The sequence below is a fragment of the Melopsittacus undulatus genome, chromosome 9 (genome assembly GCF_012275295.1).
Source record: "Melopsittacus undulatus isolate bMelUnd1 chromosome 9, bMelUnd1.mat.Z, whole genome shotgun sequence".
In the NCBI taxonomy this organism is placed as follows: Eukaryota; Metazoa; Chordata; class Aves; order Psittaciformes; family Psittaculidae; genus Melopsittacus; species Melopsittacus undulatus.
Window position 1 is genome coordinate 39,812,214 of NC_047535.1, and position 18,870 is coordinate 39,831,083.

At 44.8% G+C, this 18,870-nt stretch overlaps 1 protein-coding gene and 1 long non-coding RNA gene across 5 annotated transcripts in view; one reads left to right on the top strand and one right to left on the bottom strand.

Moving 5' to 3' along the window:
- Window positions 1–16,054, top strand: part of LOC115945312 (uncharacterized) — a 37,935-nt gene extending 21,881 nt beyond the window's left edge. The window contains exons 2-3 of the long non-coding RNA XR_004079675.2: window positions 10,921–11,086; window positions 15,950–16,054. This is a non-coding gene — a long non-coding RNA (uncharacterized lncRNA). The remainder of the gene's footprint in view (window positions 1–10,920; window positions 11,087–15,949) is intronic.
- SLC6A6 (solute carrier family 6 member 6) overlaps window positions 1–18,870 on the bottom strand; it is a 58,056-nt gene that overhangs the window by 32,264 nt on the left and 6,922 nt on the right. Inside the window, exons 3-6 of one of the 4 annotated variants that reach the window (XM_031042830.2) lie at window positions 18,490–18,555; window positions 14,573–14,629; window positions 1,055–1,294; window positions 137–271 (exon numbers count right to left, since the gene is read on the bottom strand). In XM_031042830.2, the coding sequence (XP_030898690.1) occupies window positions 137–271; window positions 1,055–1,294; window positions 14,573–14,629; window positions 18,490–18,544 (487 nt within the window). In that variant the 5' untranslated portion in view covers window positions 18,545–18,555. The remainder of the gene's footprint in view (window positions 1–136; window positions 272–1,054; window positions 1,295–14,572; window positions 14,630–18,489; window positions 18,556–18,870) is intronic. The other 3 variants (XM_013130970.3, XM_031042831.2, XM_005142099.3) reach the window with 3 other exon arrangements.

Consider the following 18,870-nt stretch of genomic DNA (forward strand, 5'->3'; position numbering starts at 1 on the left):
ACCTTTCCAGGAACCAATACCATACCCTCAATTACTATGGCAAATAGCTGAACTAATGGACGTGAGGGGAAAAGTGTTGCTGCACATGGTTTACAGAGGTGTCTTGAAGCAGGAAAACACAACAGGATATACTAACCAGTGAAAATAGGGCAGATCTTTTCCCAGCATGTGATTCCACCTTCAGAGGTATACTGTCCTAGCACCACCTCCAGGAAAAACACGGGAAGACCTCCCCCAAACAGGAAAATGAAATAAGGTATAAGAAATGCACCTGTTGAGAAAACACAATACAGAAAATTGGGATGAAATAAGAAAATGTACACAAGATCATCTAAAAACTGGTAACAGGCCTATATAAACAAAGGAACATTTCATACTTTATTATCAGTATATAATAATCTCATTCTGGGGTATTTTGTTCACATTCTCTGCAAGAGGAATGGGTGTATATGTCTGGAAAGGGCATTTTCTCACCTTTGTGAAGGGAATACCTGCTGTAACAACGGGGTTAGGCACACAGCAGTTTCATGTGGCTCAGAATGCTCTTGTTCTGATAGCCACTGGCCTGAAAACCTACTGGTCTGTATCAAGAACCCATCTTTAGGTTAAAACTCAGACTCAGTAGCAGCAGAAGTAACAGGGCAGAGAAGGTTCAGCAGTACAACATTTGAAATTGGTTTTGGTTTTCCCTAATTAATTTTTAACAAAAACTATTAAGTAATCCCAGAATCAACTGGGTTGGAAAAGACCTTTAAGATCATCCAGTCCAACCATTCCCCAGCACTGCCAAGGCCACCACTAACCCATGGCACTGAGGGCCTCCTCTACATGATTTGTGAATGCTTCCAGGGACAGTGATTCCACCACTGCCCTGGGCAGCCTGTTCCAATGTCTGAACATCCTTCTGGGAAGGAATTGTTCCTCAGCTCCATCTAAACCTGCCCTGGTGCAGCTTCTCTTGAAGACTGGTGAAAAAGGCAGGAAACAGATGTGGGAATGTTTAAGGATAAGGCAGATGGATTGATTCATGAGAATGAAATCAAGGAACACTCACCTCCGCCGTTTTTGTAGCAGAGATACGGGAACCGCCAGACATTGCCTAAACCAATGAAGCCCCCAGCCACAGACAGCAGGAAGTCGATCTTGCTCGCCCACTTCTCCCTCTGGGGTGGCTTTCCTTCTGCCTCATCCTCAGGCCGTGTCCCTGGGCTCTTGCCAGGGGAGGGTTTGAGGATATCCTTGTGGAAGTCTTTCAAGCACTGAAGCTTTTCCTTTGTTGCCATATTTTTGCTTTCTACATAGAAAAGAAGATACAAAAGACCCTTGTTTTGTTAAACGGCATTTACTGGTAGAGCTCTAACACTGCAAGAACTGTTCAACCAAACTCATTCCAGAAAAACCAGTGCTGGTCATCAAGCTGAGATATAAAAAGGCATTCTGCTACCTTCACTGACCAGAAGAGACAAACCACCCCTGGACTCTGTGGTCACCTCTTTGCTGCCAGTGCAATGTAAGGCATGGCAGAGGTTTGACACTGCTGCCTACCTGCTGCCTTCAGACAAAAGGTGTATAAAGGCTGCACACTGCATCAGCAACTGGTGTTACTGAGCACTCTCATGCTGCTTCCATGCCCATCATAAGGTACAAATCACTGCATCTTATTTCTTCACAAACATTTAAGTGAAATACAGCAGAACAGTAAATCTCCCCTTTCCAGATAAAACCCATTCCTCTAGTTCCCAATAACCTGAGCCATCCAGTATCATCTATTGCCTGCAATTTCCTTTCCCTGAAGTATTATAAAGCTTTCAGAAAACTACACATTCATAAGAACTGGAATGGAAAGCCATTTGTTCTAATCAACCTGCAGGAACTGAAGGAGTCTTTTCAGTTTATTCCATTTTCATAACTGCACTGTTTTCCCTTGACATCAATAAAGGGACAAAAATAAACCTTTATATTCAATTATTGTCTTCTACACTCTATGCAATTGAACTGTTTGCCAAGAATGATGGATCCTTAGTTAATTAAGAAGTCGCTGGCATGAGTCACATGATGCAAACCCCAAAGCATATTAAATCAAGGCTGGGTTTAGAATGTATATATAATTTATGATGTTCAAAAATCATAGACTGGGTAGAAAAATCATAACTGCAAGAACTGCTCTAACAAGTGTCTTTTTACCCAGGATTTCCTAATGGAAACAAATCAGGAATAACTTGTAGCTTTTGTGTTAACTCAGATCTCAGGTACATGAGGCTAATTCTTCCCCCACTTAACTCCAGTGATTTTAGCTGGATCTGACCAGTTACTTTTTGCACAGTGTTTTGCTACGGAAAAGCAAGTGGAATTTTCACCAGAACCAAGCAAACCAACAAGTTCATTCCAGACCACAACCATTCCCTACTTGTACGTGTCACTATGGGTGCACAGTCATAAAAACATCATGCTACTGATTAGGCCCTTTGATAGCTACCAGCCTCTTGTACCTGCTTGCTGGGTTTGCTCTCTAACCTGACTTAGCTTGTGGCAGTGACCTGAAACCTGAGTTGACATTAACTCTGCAGGAAGTTTTTAACCCAAACATGATTCTGGGACAGATATGCATCACTGTACCCGCAGCTCTTTCCATCCACCATGGAAAGCTTCAGAAAGCTAACATTTCTACCAATTGCAGCAGCTCCAAATTCATCCCACTGACATACTGGTGCCCTCTGCAAAGCAGGTATTGAGATCGCAGTCCCCTAGCAGCCCATGACCTACAAAGGGACCATAATCTTCACTGTGCTTATCATGATGACTTTCTGCTCTATAGAACAAGCCACTGGTGGCTGCACAGAAGTGATGTGAGCAACTGCAGTACCCCCTGGCCAACAGCAGAGAGAGCTCATAGGAGGAGAAAGTTAATCGCAGGGTGATGGATCATCACCACCCCCTAAAGCATCTCCTGTTGGTTGCTGTTAGTCATGGTATGAGATAAAGTAGTGTAATTACTGAATAAAAATGGTAGGGCCAGCTTCAAGCACGTAGTTGCTTTGGGGAATTAATTCACAATAGCTACCCTGTGCTCCTAGCATCATGCATGGAGATGCACAGAGTTGCATCCAAGCAGGATTCACAGTAGTCTTAAACCTCCCTAGAACATCCACATGTCACTCCAAGCCTCAAACAGGTACCACCCTGCATCATCCCCTGTCATCTCTTGAGGGAGAAGAAAAAGAAAGTAGGTGCAACTGCCTTTCTTCAAAGAGTACCTGCAAGGTGGCTGATGTCCTGCTCTCGCTACAACCAGGCATGGAGAAAGCCCAATTTCACTTTCTTTTGCCATTTGTGCTGCTCGAATCCATATCTTTATCTTGCAAGAGGATGTCATAACCATCAGGCAACAGGCTATTCTGGGCTGAGGTATGGAGGGCATTCAGACTGTCACTCGAGCAACACGGGTTATTGAAACACTTATCAACAGAGGAAGAAAGAGTGCAAAGGAGAGAGTAACTCACACCTACAGCTTAGGTATGCTCTTGTTTTCAGATGATTTTGCAGGGAACTGCTAGGACAGCCACAAACCTGCTTAACAGGGCACAGAAATACATAGATCCCTGCAGGATTACGGTTGGAAATAGGAGCTTAACTGCTCCCCATGGAGACTGATACTGGAAATACCCCAAAAGAGCGCACGGGGCACGCGGGCTACCTTTGTGTCAGAAACCCGAGGGGACCTAAAGGCATTGGCCACCTCCAGGATTAAAAACCCTTCCAGGACTGCAGCTTTGTGCAACCTGCTTTTATCCTGCAACACAGAGCTCTTTCTTTCCCCTCCAGTTCTAATCTTCTTGCCTGCGGATTTACCCTGACCCAAGCGTGACTCAGTTCTACCCCGGCTTTGCAAGCCTGACCGATGGATTGCGTTCCGTAAACCCTAACAAGGGGACAGGGTGATCACCCTGGGGTTTGTCCTAATTACACACAGTGTGAAACAGTGCCTTTTCAGACTCCTACCCTGTCACTGCGTGGGGCTGCACGTTAAAAAGGGATTTCTAATTTGCCTTAAGACACCCCCAAATTAACACAGCCATGCTTGAAAGCCTGATTGCTGAGTACAAATTTGGTTTCTGCCTTAGCTGAAGTGTGAAGATCACACAGTCCCAGACTGGTGTGGGTTGGAAGGGAGCTTAAAGCTCATCCAGCTCCAACCCCTGCCATGGGCAGGGACACCTTCCACTGGAGCAGCTTGCTCCAAGCCCTTGTGTCCAACCTGGCCTTGAACACTGCCAGGGATGGGGCAACCACAAGTTCAAGGTCAATTGTTATCTTGAATCGTGATCTTCCCTTTATCCCACAAACTGCAAATCCTCAAGGTCATCCTTGCTTTTGGGGTGGCCGTTTCACCACGCAGGTGGCAGGAGATGGCCCACCACTACCTCACTGCAAGACACCAGCTCTCGCTAGTGGGGCACAGTACAGTAACTACCCAAGGCCTGTGGAACATCAGTTACAGCCCAGCTTCCCAGTGTGTCCCTTATCTAGTCTTGCTCAAGTCCCGATTGTGCTCCACGGAGCGGCCGCTGTGGCTGGCAGGCACGTACCGTCCACCAGTACCATAGGAATTGTTGCTAAGTGGCCACCTGGGACTGCGGTCCCAGCCCATGTCACGTTCAAGGGATGTCGGATTTATCCCCCTTTGCTGCCAACCATTGGTGTCCACCCAGCCATTCCCAATTACAGGAACTGTCTACAAAGGCTGCAAGGGTGGGGGGTACGGGCGATTCTCCTTGGCGAAGAAAAGCCAAGAAAATAAAGTTTGTTTAGTGAAAGGCATTGTCTTTTTCCTTAATGGGGTTGGAGTTTCATTTCCTTTAGTTATGTCCCACTGGGTGAGGTTAAAATGGCTCTTAAGGGAAATAGTCTGACAGAGATGCTGAAACAATATGTTGTCACCGCCCAGGTCAGAACCAGAGAATAATAGGTTATTTTTACTGTATCACTTAGTGGGGATGGTATCCGAGATCTAAGTCCATCTGATTCCCTCAAGGAAATATATTGTAAGAAAATGCTCTTACAACCACATAGTCCAAAAGGAGCGATCCAAGTCTGCCTCTCAGAGACACACGTCTGCCTTTCCAGGAGCCACATCTGCCTGTAAGAGCACCCCCTCCAGGAAGCTTTGGATGGCCCCAGGAAGCTCTGGCTTCATCTGATGAACTTAATAAGGATAAATAAAAAGCAGCAGTCAAGCCTGTTGTTTACAGCGTGCTACCAGGCTGAGTGCAGCCAAACTCATAGAGCCTGATCCAAAAGCAATGGGAGAAAGGATTCAGACTGCCAGGCATAGGATGTGCCATCATGTACACTGGTACAAACCCTTATTAGCTGAAGATCATGGAACAGTTTGGGTTGGAAGGGCCCTTAAAGCTCCTCCAGCTCCAACCCCTGCCATGGGCAGGGACCCCTTCCACTGGAGCAGCTGCTCCAAGCCCCTGTGTCCAACCTGGCCTTGAGCACTGCCAGGGATGGGGCAGCCACAGCTTCTCTGGGCACCCTGTGCCAGCACCTCAGCACCCTCACTGGGAAGAGCTTTTGCCTAAGAGCTCATCTCAGTCTCCCCTCTGTCAGTTTAGTTATTGAATGTCGAATTGATGCTGGTAAAACACTGAAAAACAGAACAAGAGAGGAAGCACAGACACTTAACTGTTCTCAAGCATCTACTCCATAGCACAGACAGAAGCACCTCAAAGGCTCTTCTCCTTCTGTAGGAGAATCACCCATCTGTCCCTTGCTCATAGTGCATAAATCTTCCCATGTGAAATACCCCTACAATAAGCCAGGTTCTCTTCCTGCCCTCCGTGACTGAAGAGTCTTTGGTCCACAGCTGAAAATACCTAAAGATTAGGCATCAGCAGAATGCTTTCACAGCCAACCCAGCCTGGCCATCTACTTGCTACGGCCATCATCTCTTTGCATGTCCAGGCTGCACCTCAGATAACCCATACCCTTTAAAAATACTGACATTGAAATGCAATCCCTCATACCATGTACAAAATGAGGTGTAGGGGATGGGGAAGGCACTGGGCAGAGGGACCAGATGGTGAGATGCAGATAGGGGAAGGCCACCAGCACAGAGAGGACCTGGTGACTGTCAGCACAGACATAACATTACTGCTGAGCCACTGGCTTTTTTTGACAGACAACCCATGGATTACACATCTGAAAATACACTGTCCAATGTCTACTTTGGGATTACAGCCATGATCCACTCCAAGCTTCTTAAAGCCAGAGACAGGCCACTAACACAGGTTAACACCTTCCAGGAGGAGAAACTCATTGTGGATGCCACCTCACTTTATAAGCTCTAAAAATCAAGTCTTCCAGACAATAGCTTTCCAAATGCGAATGGAAACATGAAAATCAAAGTCTGCCTGTACACACAGACAGGGATTTGTATATATTTATGCATGCCCTGCCCTGTGTCTGAGGATCAGAAACCACTGCAAAGGAGCAGCTTCTCTTTTGGTCAACGCATAGAAACGTTGAATAGGGATTCACCAGACTGAACTGGTGACTAGAACCCTAACTGGGCAGTTGTTTTCTAGCTCCTTCTTCCCTCAGAAAACTAAAAGCAAAGTACATACACAGAGTGCCTTTGACCTTCATGGGAATGACTTTGATTGATTTCATGGACTGTTTCTGCAGTGTGATTTGTACCACCACTCCTTTTGCTTTTCAAGGACCCTTTTCTACTACATTTAGCCTGCGCAGACTGTACATGTTGAGCTTCTCAGTGCTCTCTCTTCTTCTGTCTCAATGGTTTTTGAAGGACACCTGTTTATCACATAGTTAATTTTTCTAACCCTGCCTTAGATATTACCATCTCACTTATTTTCTGCCTTTTTTTCCCCTTTGGCATCTTGGGAATAGTTGAGTTTTCCCAGATCTGACATTTATGGGTTGGTTCTTTTTTAAAAAAAAAACTTATTATTATTATTATTTTATATTCACATTCATGAATCTTTCAAAATTAGTTGCCCTCATTGCTGGGTCAGAGCTGCTCTTCAAATAAAACAGCTTCCACTCTCATTGAGAGCAATGGAAAAGCTGCTATTGATTTCAACAGTAGTAGGATCAGGTCCCGAATAAAACTGCATTTATTATGTTTGGCTCATTTCCTAGGATTACTTGGAACTTTGAAAGCTGTAATTCTGGATGCTGACAGCTTTCCCTCCCTCCCGGAGCAGTGTGGTTAAGCCAATCAATACATGATTAAAATAAACAGCCCCTTGATCAAACTTATGGCTTTAGTGCAAGTCTTTCTGATCTGTAGAAGAAAAAGCCTTTCTGTTCGGCAGCCCTCGAGGCCACACCAGTATCCAAAGAGCACCTGACTTCATTTATCAGCCTTAGCTCTTATCCAAGTTCTTTCTGCTCCATTGAACAAGATACCCACATTTTGTGAAAAATAATACCACTCCCTTTATTGCACACATTGCCTCTCCTCCTCTGAAAAATGCCTCTGCATTCCCTGCACTACATCTCACTGTTCTCTTTGCCTTCAGTGGACCCCTCTTTTTCCAATGACTTTTCCCCAGCTATGGGTTATTTAAACACTTATCCACTTGTCCTTTCTTCTTTCTCAGTTTACCCCCCCAGATTTCACCATCTCCCTTCTCACTTCTTCATCTTTCCTTTTCTTTCATTGTGAGACTTTTCCCAATGTCCTAAGACTGACTGGAAAATCTGCTACTGAAAGTTTCCTAGGAGCAAAGTGCACTCCCTTTATAAAGCTGGTCCATTCGGAAAGGAAAGCCCAAGGCTTAATGCACTTTCTTTTTCATCAGCTGTGGTCTGGCCAAAAGGAATCTTTTTTTCCCCCACATGCTTTTTTCTTGCTGGTGATTCCGTTCATGCTCTTCAGATGCTTCAAATAGGTACCATGTCACAGCACAGAGCTGCCATAAACCCCTGCATCTTTGCTCAGATTTCAGCAGCAGATAACCTGCAGCCATGTCATACTCCTGATGCTCATTTTGTTCTACTTATTTAAGTGAAGGAACAGAGCAGTTACGACTAAACCCAGGACAGGAGGAAATTAAAAACTCCTTTCCCATTGTGCAGGGTGGAAAAAAGAAGAACCAATATCCATAAACTTTAATGGGTTTCAGAGGGAACATGACCCTGCTCCTAAACACAGGGGCAGAAGTGAAGATGATGCTTTCCAGCTTCAGAGGGATAAGCCTGATTCACCAGCGAGATGGCCCAGGGCAGCCCTGTCCCCTGCAGTGGTCAGTAAGGAAGAGCATGGGATGTAGGAAGAAGCTCTTCCCTGTGAGGGTGCTGAGGCGCTGGCACAGGGTGCCCAGAGAAGCTGTGGCTGCCCCATCCCTGGCAGTGTTCAAGGCCAGGTTGGACACAGGGGCTTGGAGCAGCTGCTCCAGTGGAAGGGGTCCCTGCCTATGGCAGGGGTTGGAGCTGGAGGAGCTTTAAGGTCCCTTCCAACCTAAACCATACCATAATTCAATGAAGTAAAGGACTGGCACACTGGTTATGACTCCATCCTACTGAAACCCTCTGTGGACATAGTGACTTTTGCATCCCAGTCAGCAAACAGGCATCTGGCACTGGAAAGCCATGGACTTCTTCCTCTGTCCCCTCCTCAAAGAAAGGTTGATTCTTACAAAGAGGGCCATAGGGAAGGAGAGTGTGAAAGCAAGGGCTGGCAGAGCCAGGGAAACTGCTCTTCCCTTGTACTGGTACTGGTAGTTATGTGCAGGAGAACATCCAGTTAACACTTGGTTTTGCTCACATGAAGCCAACTGCTGACCTAATTTAATGCCTCTGGGTGTGCCAGCTAACAGCCTCCTGTGAACAGGCTGGAAAGAAGCACCAGCTCCCAGGTGCCCTCCCTGCACACTACCAGTGCAGTACCAGCTCTCCCATCATGAAAGTGAGAAACACTGATTTACTGGCTGACTTGACCTCTCCAGGCCCCCATCTTTAAGACAGTGCCCTTAACAAAACACAGGAGTACACCCAAGTGGTGTGGTGAGGTGATGGCTTTCCAAGCAAGATGGACATCATTGAAGAAGATTCAACAATCTGTGCACGTCCTCAACTCTTCAACCACCTGGTATCCTGCAGTTATATAACTTGTGACCAAAGGAGCAAGCATTCTTGTATCTTGTTTTCAGTTCTGAAGGTGTGCTGTGCAGTGGACTACAATTCCCTAGTAAATCTCAGTGTCAGTTAAACTAGTTCTACTGCCACAAATGAACTCCATCAAGACCTGTAAAGGATGCCCTTCCTCCTGGTATAATAAAGGCAAAAACCTTAAGGCCTGTCAAGCTTATGAACTTGAACAGGCAGTGGTGTGCACTGTGCCTATTGACTTTTCTGCATGTGATTAATAACCTATCAATTCTATGAGGCATGTTAATGGCAGACGGCAATCTCCGTGCCACAGTAACCGAGCTGTCCCCAGTGCAGAGAAGAGAAACAAGAAAGTAGCCATTTAGTGAAGCAAAAGTGCAGTACAATGTATGACTTCATTATTTCAAACTATTTCTTCTTGGGGATAAATCATTCCACAACCACATGGCTTTTCTGGTTTTTTTAACTAATTCTAATTAGCTTTCCATTTACTGACTTTGCCAGTGCAAGTGTTCAGGACTTTCAGACAAGCTTTGGATGGTTGGGTTGGAAGGGACCTTAAAGCTCATTCAGTTTCAACTTCCTGCCATGGGCAGGGACACCTTCCACTAGAGCAGGTTGCCCAAAACCCCATGCAATGAGCAGTGACAAAGACAAGTTTGCAGCAATTGAAGCCCAGAATTAGATCCTGAGTTGTTGCAAATTTGATTCCAAGTTGCTCAGAGTTTCCCATACTTGAAGATTGCTGTACTTTCTAAGTATGTTTTCCAGCTAAGTAAAAAACAGACACAAGATTACACGTTTTTGGAAAAACAAGCTGAGTTTTCCATGCCCACTAATGGCTTTGATGAGCTTTGTAACCAGGCTAGTGCCATACCTGCCTACGCCACCTGCACACAGAGTTATGTTTTTATTGCCTGTATCCATCCATCTTAACTTAATAACTGAGGACAGATTTCTATCCCACCTGTGGCAGCTGTTTAAATACAGAATCAAAGAATCCCAGCCCGGTTTAGGTTGGAAGGGACCTTAAAGCTCCTCCAGCTCCAACTCCTGCCACAGGCAGGGACCCCTTCCACTGGAGCAGCTGCTCCAAGCCCCTGTGTCCAACCTGGCCTTGAGCACTGCCAGGGATGGGGCAGCCACAGCTTCTCTGGGCACCCTGTGCCAGCACCTCAGCACCCTCACAGGGAAGAGCTTGTGCCTAAGAGCTCAGCTCAGTCTCCCCTCTGGCAGGTTAAAGCCATTCCCCCTTGACATGTCATACACCACCACTGGTGGAGGAGACAATCCTTTCTTCTTCTTTGCTCCCATGCCCAATGTGCAGGACGCCTGATTGTTTTTTCTAGCATACATTAATGCAAGGCAGGGTTGTGCAACACGGCACCGTGGGTGGAAACCAGCCAGCTCATTTGTACCAGGAAAACAGCTATTACACGCACGCGATCAGCAGCGTTAGCCCCATTACAGGGCTGTAAAGCCTGAGAAGGTCACGGAGCCCTGAGGACAGAGCCATGAGCTCCAATACTTAATGATTAAATGAGCTGCTTTTGATTTCAGTCTTGACTTCTCCTCCATGATGTCAGTAATTATCAGCAAAAATATGATTCATTGAGAGAAAGGAGCTGTAGACTATTTAGATACGGAGCTAAGGTGAAGCAATGACCCTTGCCACCAAACCTCCCAAACTGCTCCCAGACCTTCAGCCACTGGAGAGTCCCTAAGCACCCCGAGGTTTAATTCACTGCTCTTGTTTTCTTTCCTTCAAAAATGGAACAGGAACTTCAAGCATCTGAAGTTTCACACAGGAAATGATACTGAAACCACTGATGTGAGCAGAGCAAAACACAGCGTGTGAGCGTGTGGTGTCTGCAAAGGATGTGCTGAAAGAAGAAGTGGCAAAGCTGATGACCAAGCTCAGAGAGAGCACAACTCTGCAGAGCAGGTCAGTGAACTGCAGACTTTCACACACACAGACAAAGCAAAGCAAAGCTGTGTGGACACTGGGATGTTTATTTGCTTTCATGCAGCTGGTGCCAGGTGCTGGCTGGCACGGCTGGACATTGGCATGTTTTGTTTAATCCCAGAACAGCCCTGGCTCCATCTCCAGTTCCAGCTCTGTCCTTGGAGATCCCATGGCTGGCCAGAGGCACTCGATGTGCTCCTGAAGGGCATTTCAGAAGAGTACCACCATGACTTACAGGCCTCTCAATGGGCATGATTTGAGCAAAAATCAGATTTCTGCTCCCTAGCATCTGTTTTAAAGGTCAGAGTTGGAAGTAGAACCTTTGGTATTGACCACTAAACCAATCTGCTTTAAATTATGACACAATCCAGGCTGATTCCCAACCAGAGATGTATTTTCAGTTCACTTTCAGCATGGACCTCTGACATGAGCTTTCACACATGGAGAGCTGTACTTGGTTCTGTGTCAGGAGATAGGAAAACCAAACAGCACCAGAACAAATACTTCGCTTCTCCAGGGAAACTAACACGTAAACCACTTTTGCATACCACGGACTGCAAAGTGCAGAGCACACACCAAGCACAAACAAAACCCTGATCCCACACACTACTTGGACAAAAGCCCCATCGAATTCACCCTGGAACTGCTGCCTCCAAAGGGAATTTTGTAAGAGCAAGGCTGGCTCAAATACAAGAAACAAGTAGCTGCAGCCCTACCTTCATACCAGTGTCAATCCCACAGGCTTTTCTGTTGGCTTTTGTAGGTGAGCATCCCCAAATACAGCACGACAACATATGAACAGCCCAAGTGTTTTTCTTCATCTCTTATCTTGTCAAACATACACCCGCTGATGGTTGCAGGCTGCTTTTAGAGTCCTACCTTCACCACTGTAAACTTAACCTACTCCCGTTGACCCAATTCAGAGATGTAGAGCAGAAGAGATGAGGATCTTAGTGCAACTTCACCTAAGTGAACACGCTTTCACTAGATTCCAGTGTGCACATTGACTTTTAATAGCTAAAGCAGCTTTCACCATGACAATTGTTTCTCAGGAGTTTCTCTGTGTGTGTGCAAAAGCTCATTACAGAAAGGTGGGAAACTGTTTGCAGTTCTCCCATAAATGACGGGGACATGGCAAACAGCCGAGGTAGCCATAAAAACATTCCGCGTGTAAACTAAAGGTAGAAAGGTTTCCTCTGGTTTACTTTTCTGGGTTATTGTAAGGAAGTCACATGTGTGCAACAGCTACATGAACTGCAGACAGTTCTGCAGAAGGAGAAATCTGGGTGATTCAGATGTCAGGTGTATTGCTTGAAATTCCTCATGTGAGTATTATCTGGCTATTCAATTTGACTTGGAATCTATAGCTTGTGAACTGCAGGAAGAGTGGAGGAGTAGGGACCTTCAACCCTATAAGCAACAGTGTCTTCCACTGCTATATTCCCTTGACATGGCACGACATCATTTTCATGTTTGAAAGAACAACCCTTTACATCATTTAAGGAGGATCCATATGAGGAGAGACAATTGATGTTGTTAGAGAATAGGAAGGACGACAACCACTAGAAAAAGTATATGAAAGCAAGCCTGTCTTGTGAAATCTTGATTTTAGAACCCTGCCTTGCATAAGAAGGGAAAACAAAGGCTTTTAGTTACTCATATTTAGTCTTTCCTCAATCCACTACAGTCACCCCACTGGTAAAGTTTACCTTTGACAGGGCCTGATGGGAAATCAGGTGTTTGCATAAGCAATATACTTCTCGCTGATAAAGGAGAGATATGGAGAAAACTCATCTCTGCAGAATGGAAAGAGCAACCCTATAGAATTATTCCCATATTCCCTGATTTTATTTCCTATAATATCTAGATGATGGCTGATAATTCCCAGACGGAGATGGAGACTCTGAGAGTGTCTTTGCTTTCTTTCAGCATAATTAAAATAACATTGTCCTGACAAAGGGTGGTTTTTGGCTAACCCCTGAGAATCTGCTCCCCTGTAGAGCTTGCAGATGCCCCTCTGCACGTCCAAAGCTCTTTGGCAGGCAGCTGCAGCGCTGGGAGAGAGTTTAGCTGAGGAGCAGATGCTCTGTGCAGCATTAACTCCCTCACGTGGTTACAGCCACATGAGGAAACCCGCACGTAACGGCTGAGCCAGGGCAGTTGGTGGCTCACTAAATCCTAAATACCCCAAAGCTCTCTTCCAGGCTGCTTGGGAATGGGATTTGTAACTGAAACGGAAAAAGGTAATCTTTACTTTATAAATACTTATCGTCCCAGTATAATTACGCATTGCATCCTTCAGTTGGTAACGTCAGCTGGCATTGAATCAAGATTTGAGGAGATCTCAAGTGAAATCCTGGTAAAAATTCCAACTGGTTTCAGAGAGACCCAAATTTCAACTCGTAATGTCATCTGAGGATACAATTTACATCATGATTTCAATCCCACGTGAGCAAACCCACTGTAACTTCATTGACCTTCAGGAGGTCGCTCCTGTTCTATGCTGGTACAAATGGGAGTGACTCCAACGCGGAGTGAGGACTCAATGACATACACAGCATCAGGGATGAATCAGAATGGGAATGGGGTATGAAACAGCACCATAAAATAATATAGGTTAGAAGGGACTTTTGAAGGTCAATATAGCCCAACCTCTTGCTCAAAGAAAGGCCAACATCAAAATCACATTGGGTTGCTGATGTCCTTATGTGGATAAGCTCTGAAAACCTCCAAGAGTGGAGACCATGCAACCTCTGCTCAACCCATCCCACTGCTTCACTCAGAGTGAACATTCCTTCCTCGTAACCAATCTGAATTTCCCTATTGGACAAAGAAAGAAGATGAGGAGGAAAAGGGAGAGGAGGATTAACACAAAATGCCAAGACAATACCGAATGGAAGGCTCAAGGTTCATATTCTGATAGTGCACTCACACAATACAAGCAGTTGGAAAGAAAAAGAGGGTGTGTGCAGTGAGTAGGAAATGTGTAAGCTCCAGGTTAAGTATAAAATAAGCAACAGTCCCTGGTGGCAGCACATCAGACAATCCTCATTTTATTGTCAGAGTAAAAACATATTCCCTTCAGAAAACCAAACAAAAAGCCCTACTGAGTGTTACAATGCATGCCAAGCAATTACTGCTTTCCACAATGTGTCCCGTGACTCACTGTGACACAATAAATTGGCATATGGTGCTCATTCAGGGTATATAACTCACACATTTGCAATAGCTCTAAACAGCTAATAGTTACTTGGGCTGTAGTTAATTTGGGGGGGAGGGGGGAGGTAAATTCCCCATGGCAATGCAATAAATGTCATGCTTATTATTTTATTATTATTATTTTAAAAAGAGATGGGTTTAGTGGCAGGCAAGTGTCATTAGTGCCTGAAATCTCATGTATGCTGGGGAAATCCATTCAGACAATCTCTGGCATGCAAAAGCACAGAAATAATTGGTAAATACTACCTGTGGTCTTCTGGGTCCAGATCTGCTTGATGCCAAGAGCAATCAAGTCCTTTTTGGCTGCAAAGGATAGGAGGGCACTCAATACCTTGGAGAAGGCACTCAGTAGCTGGCAAACATCAAGCTTTCATGTGCCAGCACCCCATGAAAGAGCAAACCCTGAAGTGCATATGACAGAAATGGTTCTCTTCACTTATGAGGGAAGACAAGCTCCTAGAGAGACAGAGAGCCAGCACTCCCTAAGGTGCTGAATACTCTCCCTGCTTGGGAAAGGTGCACTTCTTATGGTTATTCTCCTTAAAAACCACCTCTGACTCTTACTGAAGAAGACAAAGAAACAACAAAGCATCTGTCTTTCACTGAGTCTGCCCAAGAGCATGAGCAGATTGGAAATCCAGGTTTCATCCTGAGTAAGGCATGAGAGATGCTGAAAAGGAGGGAAGAAACTGTGCAGTTACAAGAAAATTCTTCTCCCGTCATCAAGATTACTCAGAGGAGCCTAGAATACACCATGACTTGTGAGTACCACCTAGAGAATATGGTTTCAGAGTGCTAATGGAGCTATCCATCACAGAGATGATTTCATGGGGGAAAAAATCTTTTCCAGGCAAGGACTCCCTAGCATCTGTATACATTTGACACAAGTCCAATGAAGCCAGTGCTTTTCAGTGCAAAAGTGGATCAGCAAGACAGAAGCGTGAATAGAGTGAGACTGAGATGAGCTCTTAGGCAGAAGCTCTTCCCTATGAGGCGCTGGCACAGGATGCCCAGAGAAGCTGTGGCTGCCCCATCCCTGGCAGTGTTCAAGGCCAGGTGTGGAAGACTGTTAAAGTTGTGCCTGAACCAAGACTGCCAGGGTCTCACCTGCCCTATCTTATTCTTATTCTAAGGATTCTTTGCTAGCACTCACAAATCTCCTCAGAAACATCACTGATTTATGACCCTGCTTGTTGCATCTCACTCATCCTCCTCTAGGAACATACTTGAGAGAGTGCAGAAGTACATAAAAAGCAAGTAGAGCTCAGACCTTTTCCCGATCAAAAGTTGTACTCATCTATGCAGAAATGTCACAGTATTCACTTCACCCAAGGAGATAAAACCAGCACTTAAGTAATAACCACTTTCTCCTCAACACAGACCCTCCCTCAGAGGAGGCAATGCTGCCTTTGTCTGGATCCCAAACACTCGTTCTCTTGTTGGGTAACTCATGACAGCGTTAAGTAGATTTTCATTATAGGGTATTATTTGTAGCTGCTGTTTTCACGAAGCAGCTGTAATAAACAAGGGAGATTTATGTTCCTTTTTCAACTGCTTGAAATAATTAGTGTTAAATTTAGACTCTGAAATAACCTACTGATTTCTCTATTTTTTTTAATACAGAAGCTACAAAGTGACCCACCACCCCCAGCCAGCCTTGGGCCAGAACAGCACGTGCTCCATATACTATCCCAAATATGCTTGAGATGAGGAAATAACTTAAGTTCTCCAAACCACCCTTTGAAAATAAATGATGGTTGTGCTGGGTTGTTTGAACCACTGCACTGTGTGTTACTCTGCTCCAATCTCAACTATTCTGGTCTCACCAGGTGCAAATGGGCACCCTGGATCTGGATCACACTGGTAAGCTCAATGGAAAATAAGTCCAAAACTGAGACCCAGACCAGCATTTTGCAGCTGACTTGAGGATTTATACTATTAAAAAAGCCCTGACCTATGTAAGGCATTCAAATACCCAACCTGGAGCTTGTGGTTTGCTCTCATCTCTGCATCATTTCCTTTTTCCACTCATTCTCCTCCATCACAGCTCACTATTGACAGTTCAGATATGTCTTTAAAGTAAGCAAACAGGGTGCCCTCCACAACCCGATTTGGCCGTTTCACAGCTCCTGCTGCATTTCCAACAAACCTGCTTCATGACAACACTGAGCAAACATCCCCTAAAAAGCTTTTCACACATAGGGCTTGGTTTTGTTTGTTTGCTTGGTCAGTTTTGTGATTCATCAGCATTACAGTATGTTTCTTGGCACTGATGCCACCATCCCAGCAGCCCGGGTTTCCTCAGTGCAATGGGAAAAGCAAGATGAAATACCATGGGCCATAGCAGAACCCAGCCTGAATGGTTCTACAAGAGGGGGTGGATGTTGAGCAGATGTTGAGCTGACTACAACCCCAGGAGAGATGAGGAAAAGATGATCTGCTGTGGGAAAGACCACATCAGGCCATGCATAGAAGAGACACAGCAACAACACTCTAATCGTATAAAGAGAAAAGGTACAAATTGAAGACAAGGAGAAAGCTAAACCCGCCAGTCTTTACATCATGGACTTTGAGAACTAGAGGAAAGAAAAGTTAAGGAAGGTATGCAAACAGGGATGATGGAGCTGGGAAAGGAGACTGGAGTAATGTGCAGAAGACAGCTGTAATATAAAATTGTAAGTACTTTGCTCTATACATGATAAAAGAGTAACAACTTCTATGTAAATGATAGAATCCCAGGGCATTAAAATAGATACAGAGGAATACTATCTTAAATCATCCCTGGGGAAAATAAGTAAGTGGCATGCAATGGAGTGGGATTTAGTGCTAGGAAGCATAAAGCCCTATATCTCAGGAGAGCAGTGCCATTGCCTGAGGAGCAGCTAAATGCATAGCCGTGAATCCAAGCAAGACCTAAAGGTGATGGCAGGTAAGACTAGCCATGTAATAGACTTTCTCCATGTGATGCTGCTGAGTGATGCAGGAGAAGGGTCAAAGGCTGAGCTATTTCTGGTTGCATACATACAAAGGGATGATATGGAAATCTAAAGCATAATGCTATGGCAAACCAACCACAGTGGATATAGTATGAGCTGTTCAAGTCTTCACAGATTAGAAAGGAGATAGAAAAATTAAAGGAAATACAAATAAGGACAATAAAAATGATCTAAGGAAAGAATAAGAGAGCTAAATTAATACGGTCTATAAATGAGAAGACTCCTGGGCTCAGATCCAGCTATAAATACCCTCAAGGTGCTATGTGTAATTCATCTAGCTCAAAAGATAGTAGGACAAGAAGCAATTGCTTGAATTTTGGAATGGAAAATTTCAGGATATAGAATAAGAAAAAGTTATTTGAAGAGACACATCTGCTCAACAAGGCAGGCTCCCAATGTGATAGCCAAGGCACACTCACTGTACGCAACCAAGAACAGGTTGGATAAGGAAGGGGATCTTGGAAATGCTGCAGTCACAACTTCCTACAGTCCAAAGAGATCAGCACAGTGCAGCTTACTGATCTTTGAGTCTCTTTCTTTATGGCTTGTCTGGAAAATTGCTCCTCTATTTAAAACAAAATAAAACACCCCAAACTATGTATCCGTGTAGTGACAACCCATCCACACCAGAGCTCAGGAATGGGGGTGTCCAGCACTCTGATGCGTAATGCAGGTAATGGCAAAGCTCTCTAACTCTCTTCTGCCTATCCAGTGGTGTGTGCAATGTGAGTCTGTTGGGTGCTGGGTAGGAGAGTGTCAGCAAGACAGAAACTGCTGACCCAGCTGGCTGATTATTCTGAGCATCTCAACACCGAGGTGAAAGGCTGAAGTGGGAACTACCTCTTGTGATACTCATGGTCTTCCCCAGCCTTGCATTAAGAAATTCTGAGTGGAAGCTTTCAGTGGTGCTACATAAATTATGTACTTTGATTTATGACTTCAGTACTTTGATTTATGACTAGCTGAAAACCCACACTAGCTTTATTTAGCCATCCTCAAGAGCTCTAAAATACACTTGCATTAAGAATATAAAAATCAAAATCCCAGAACATTTGCAACAGGCCTTACAGTTTTCAATGACAAATGGGTATAGACAAAAGTGAGGAATATAAAACCCAAGTACCATTATACCCCCCCTTAAACACATCCCATCCCAACTGCACTCACCAGTCGGGACTTCTGTCCCCTCCTCAATGTAGATGGGCAGTGGTGATTCCTCCATAGGATGAGGCACTGATGGAAAGTAATGAATTGTGGTAGTATTTGTCGCAAAGTGACTACAATAAGACGGTCCCTTTCTTATCATTACAACTACATATGGCTGGTTACTGTCACAGGGAGTCCTGTCTCAATGGGTCACCTCCTGTAGTGGTGACCAGACCAAATCACAGTCTTGAGGGGTTAATCCCCATCAAGCATTCAACACCACAGGAGTGAATCAACTCCCTCTGAACATGGGCTGAAGAAGTCCCTGTCCTGGGTGCTTCATGATCCTGTCACTTCACTATATCTTTACTATTCCCATCCCTGGAATTTAACTCTCGTTTG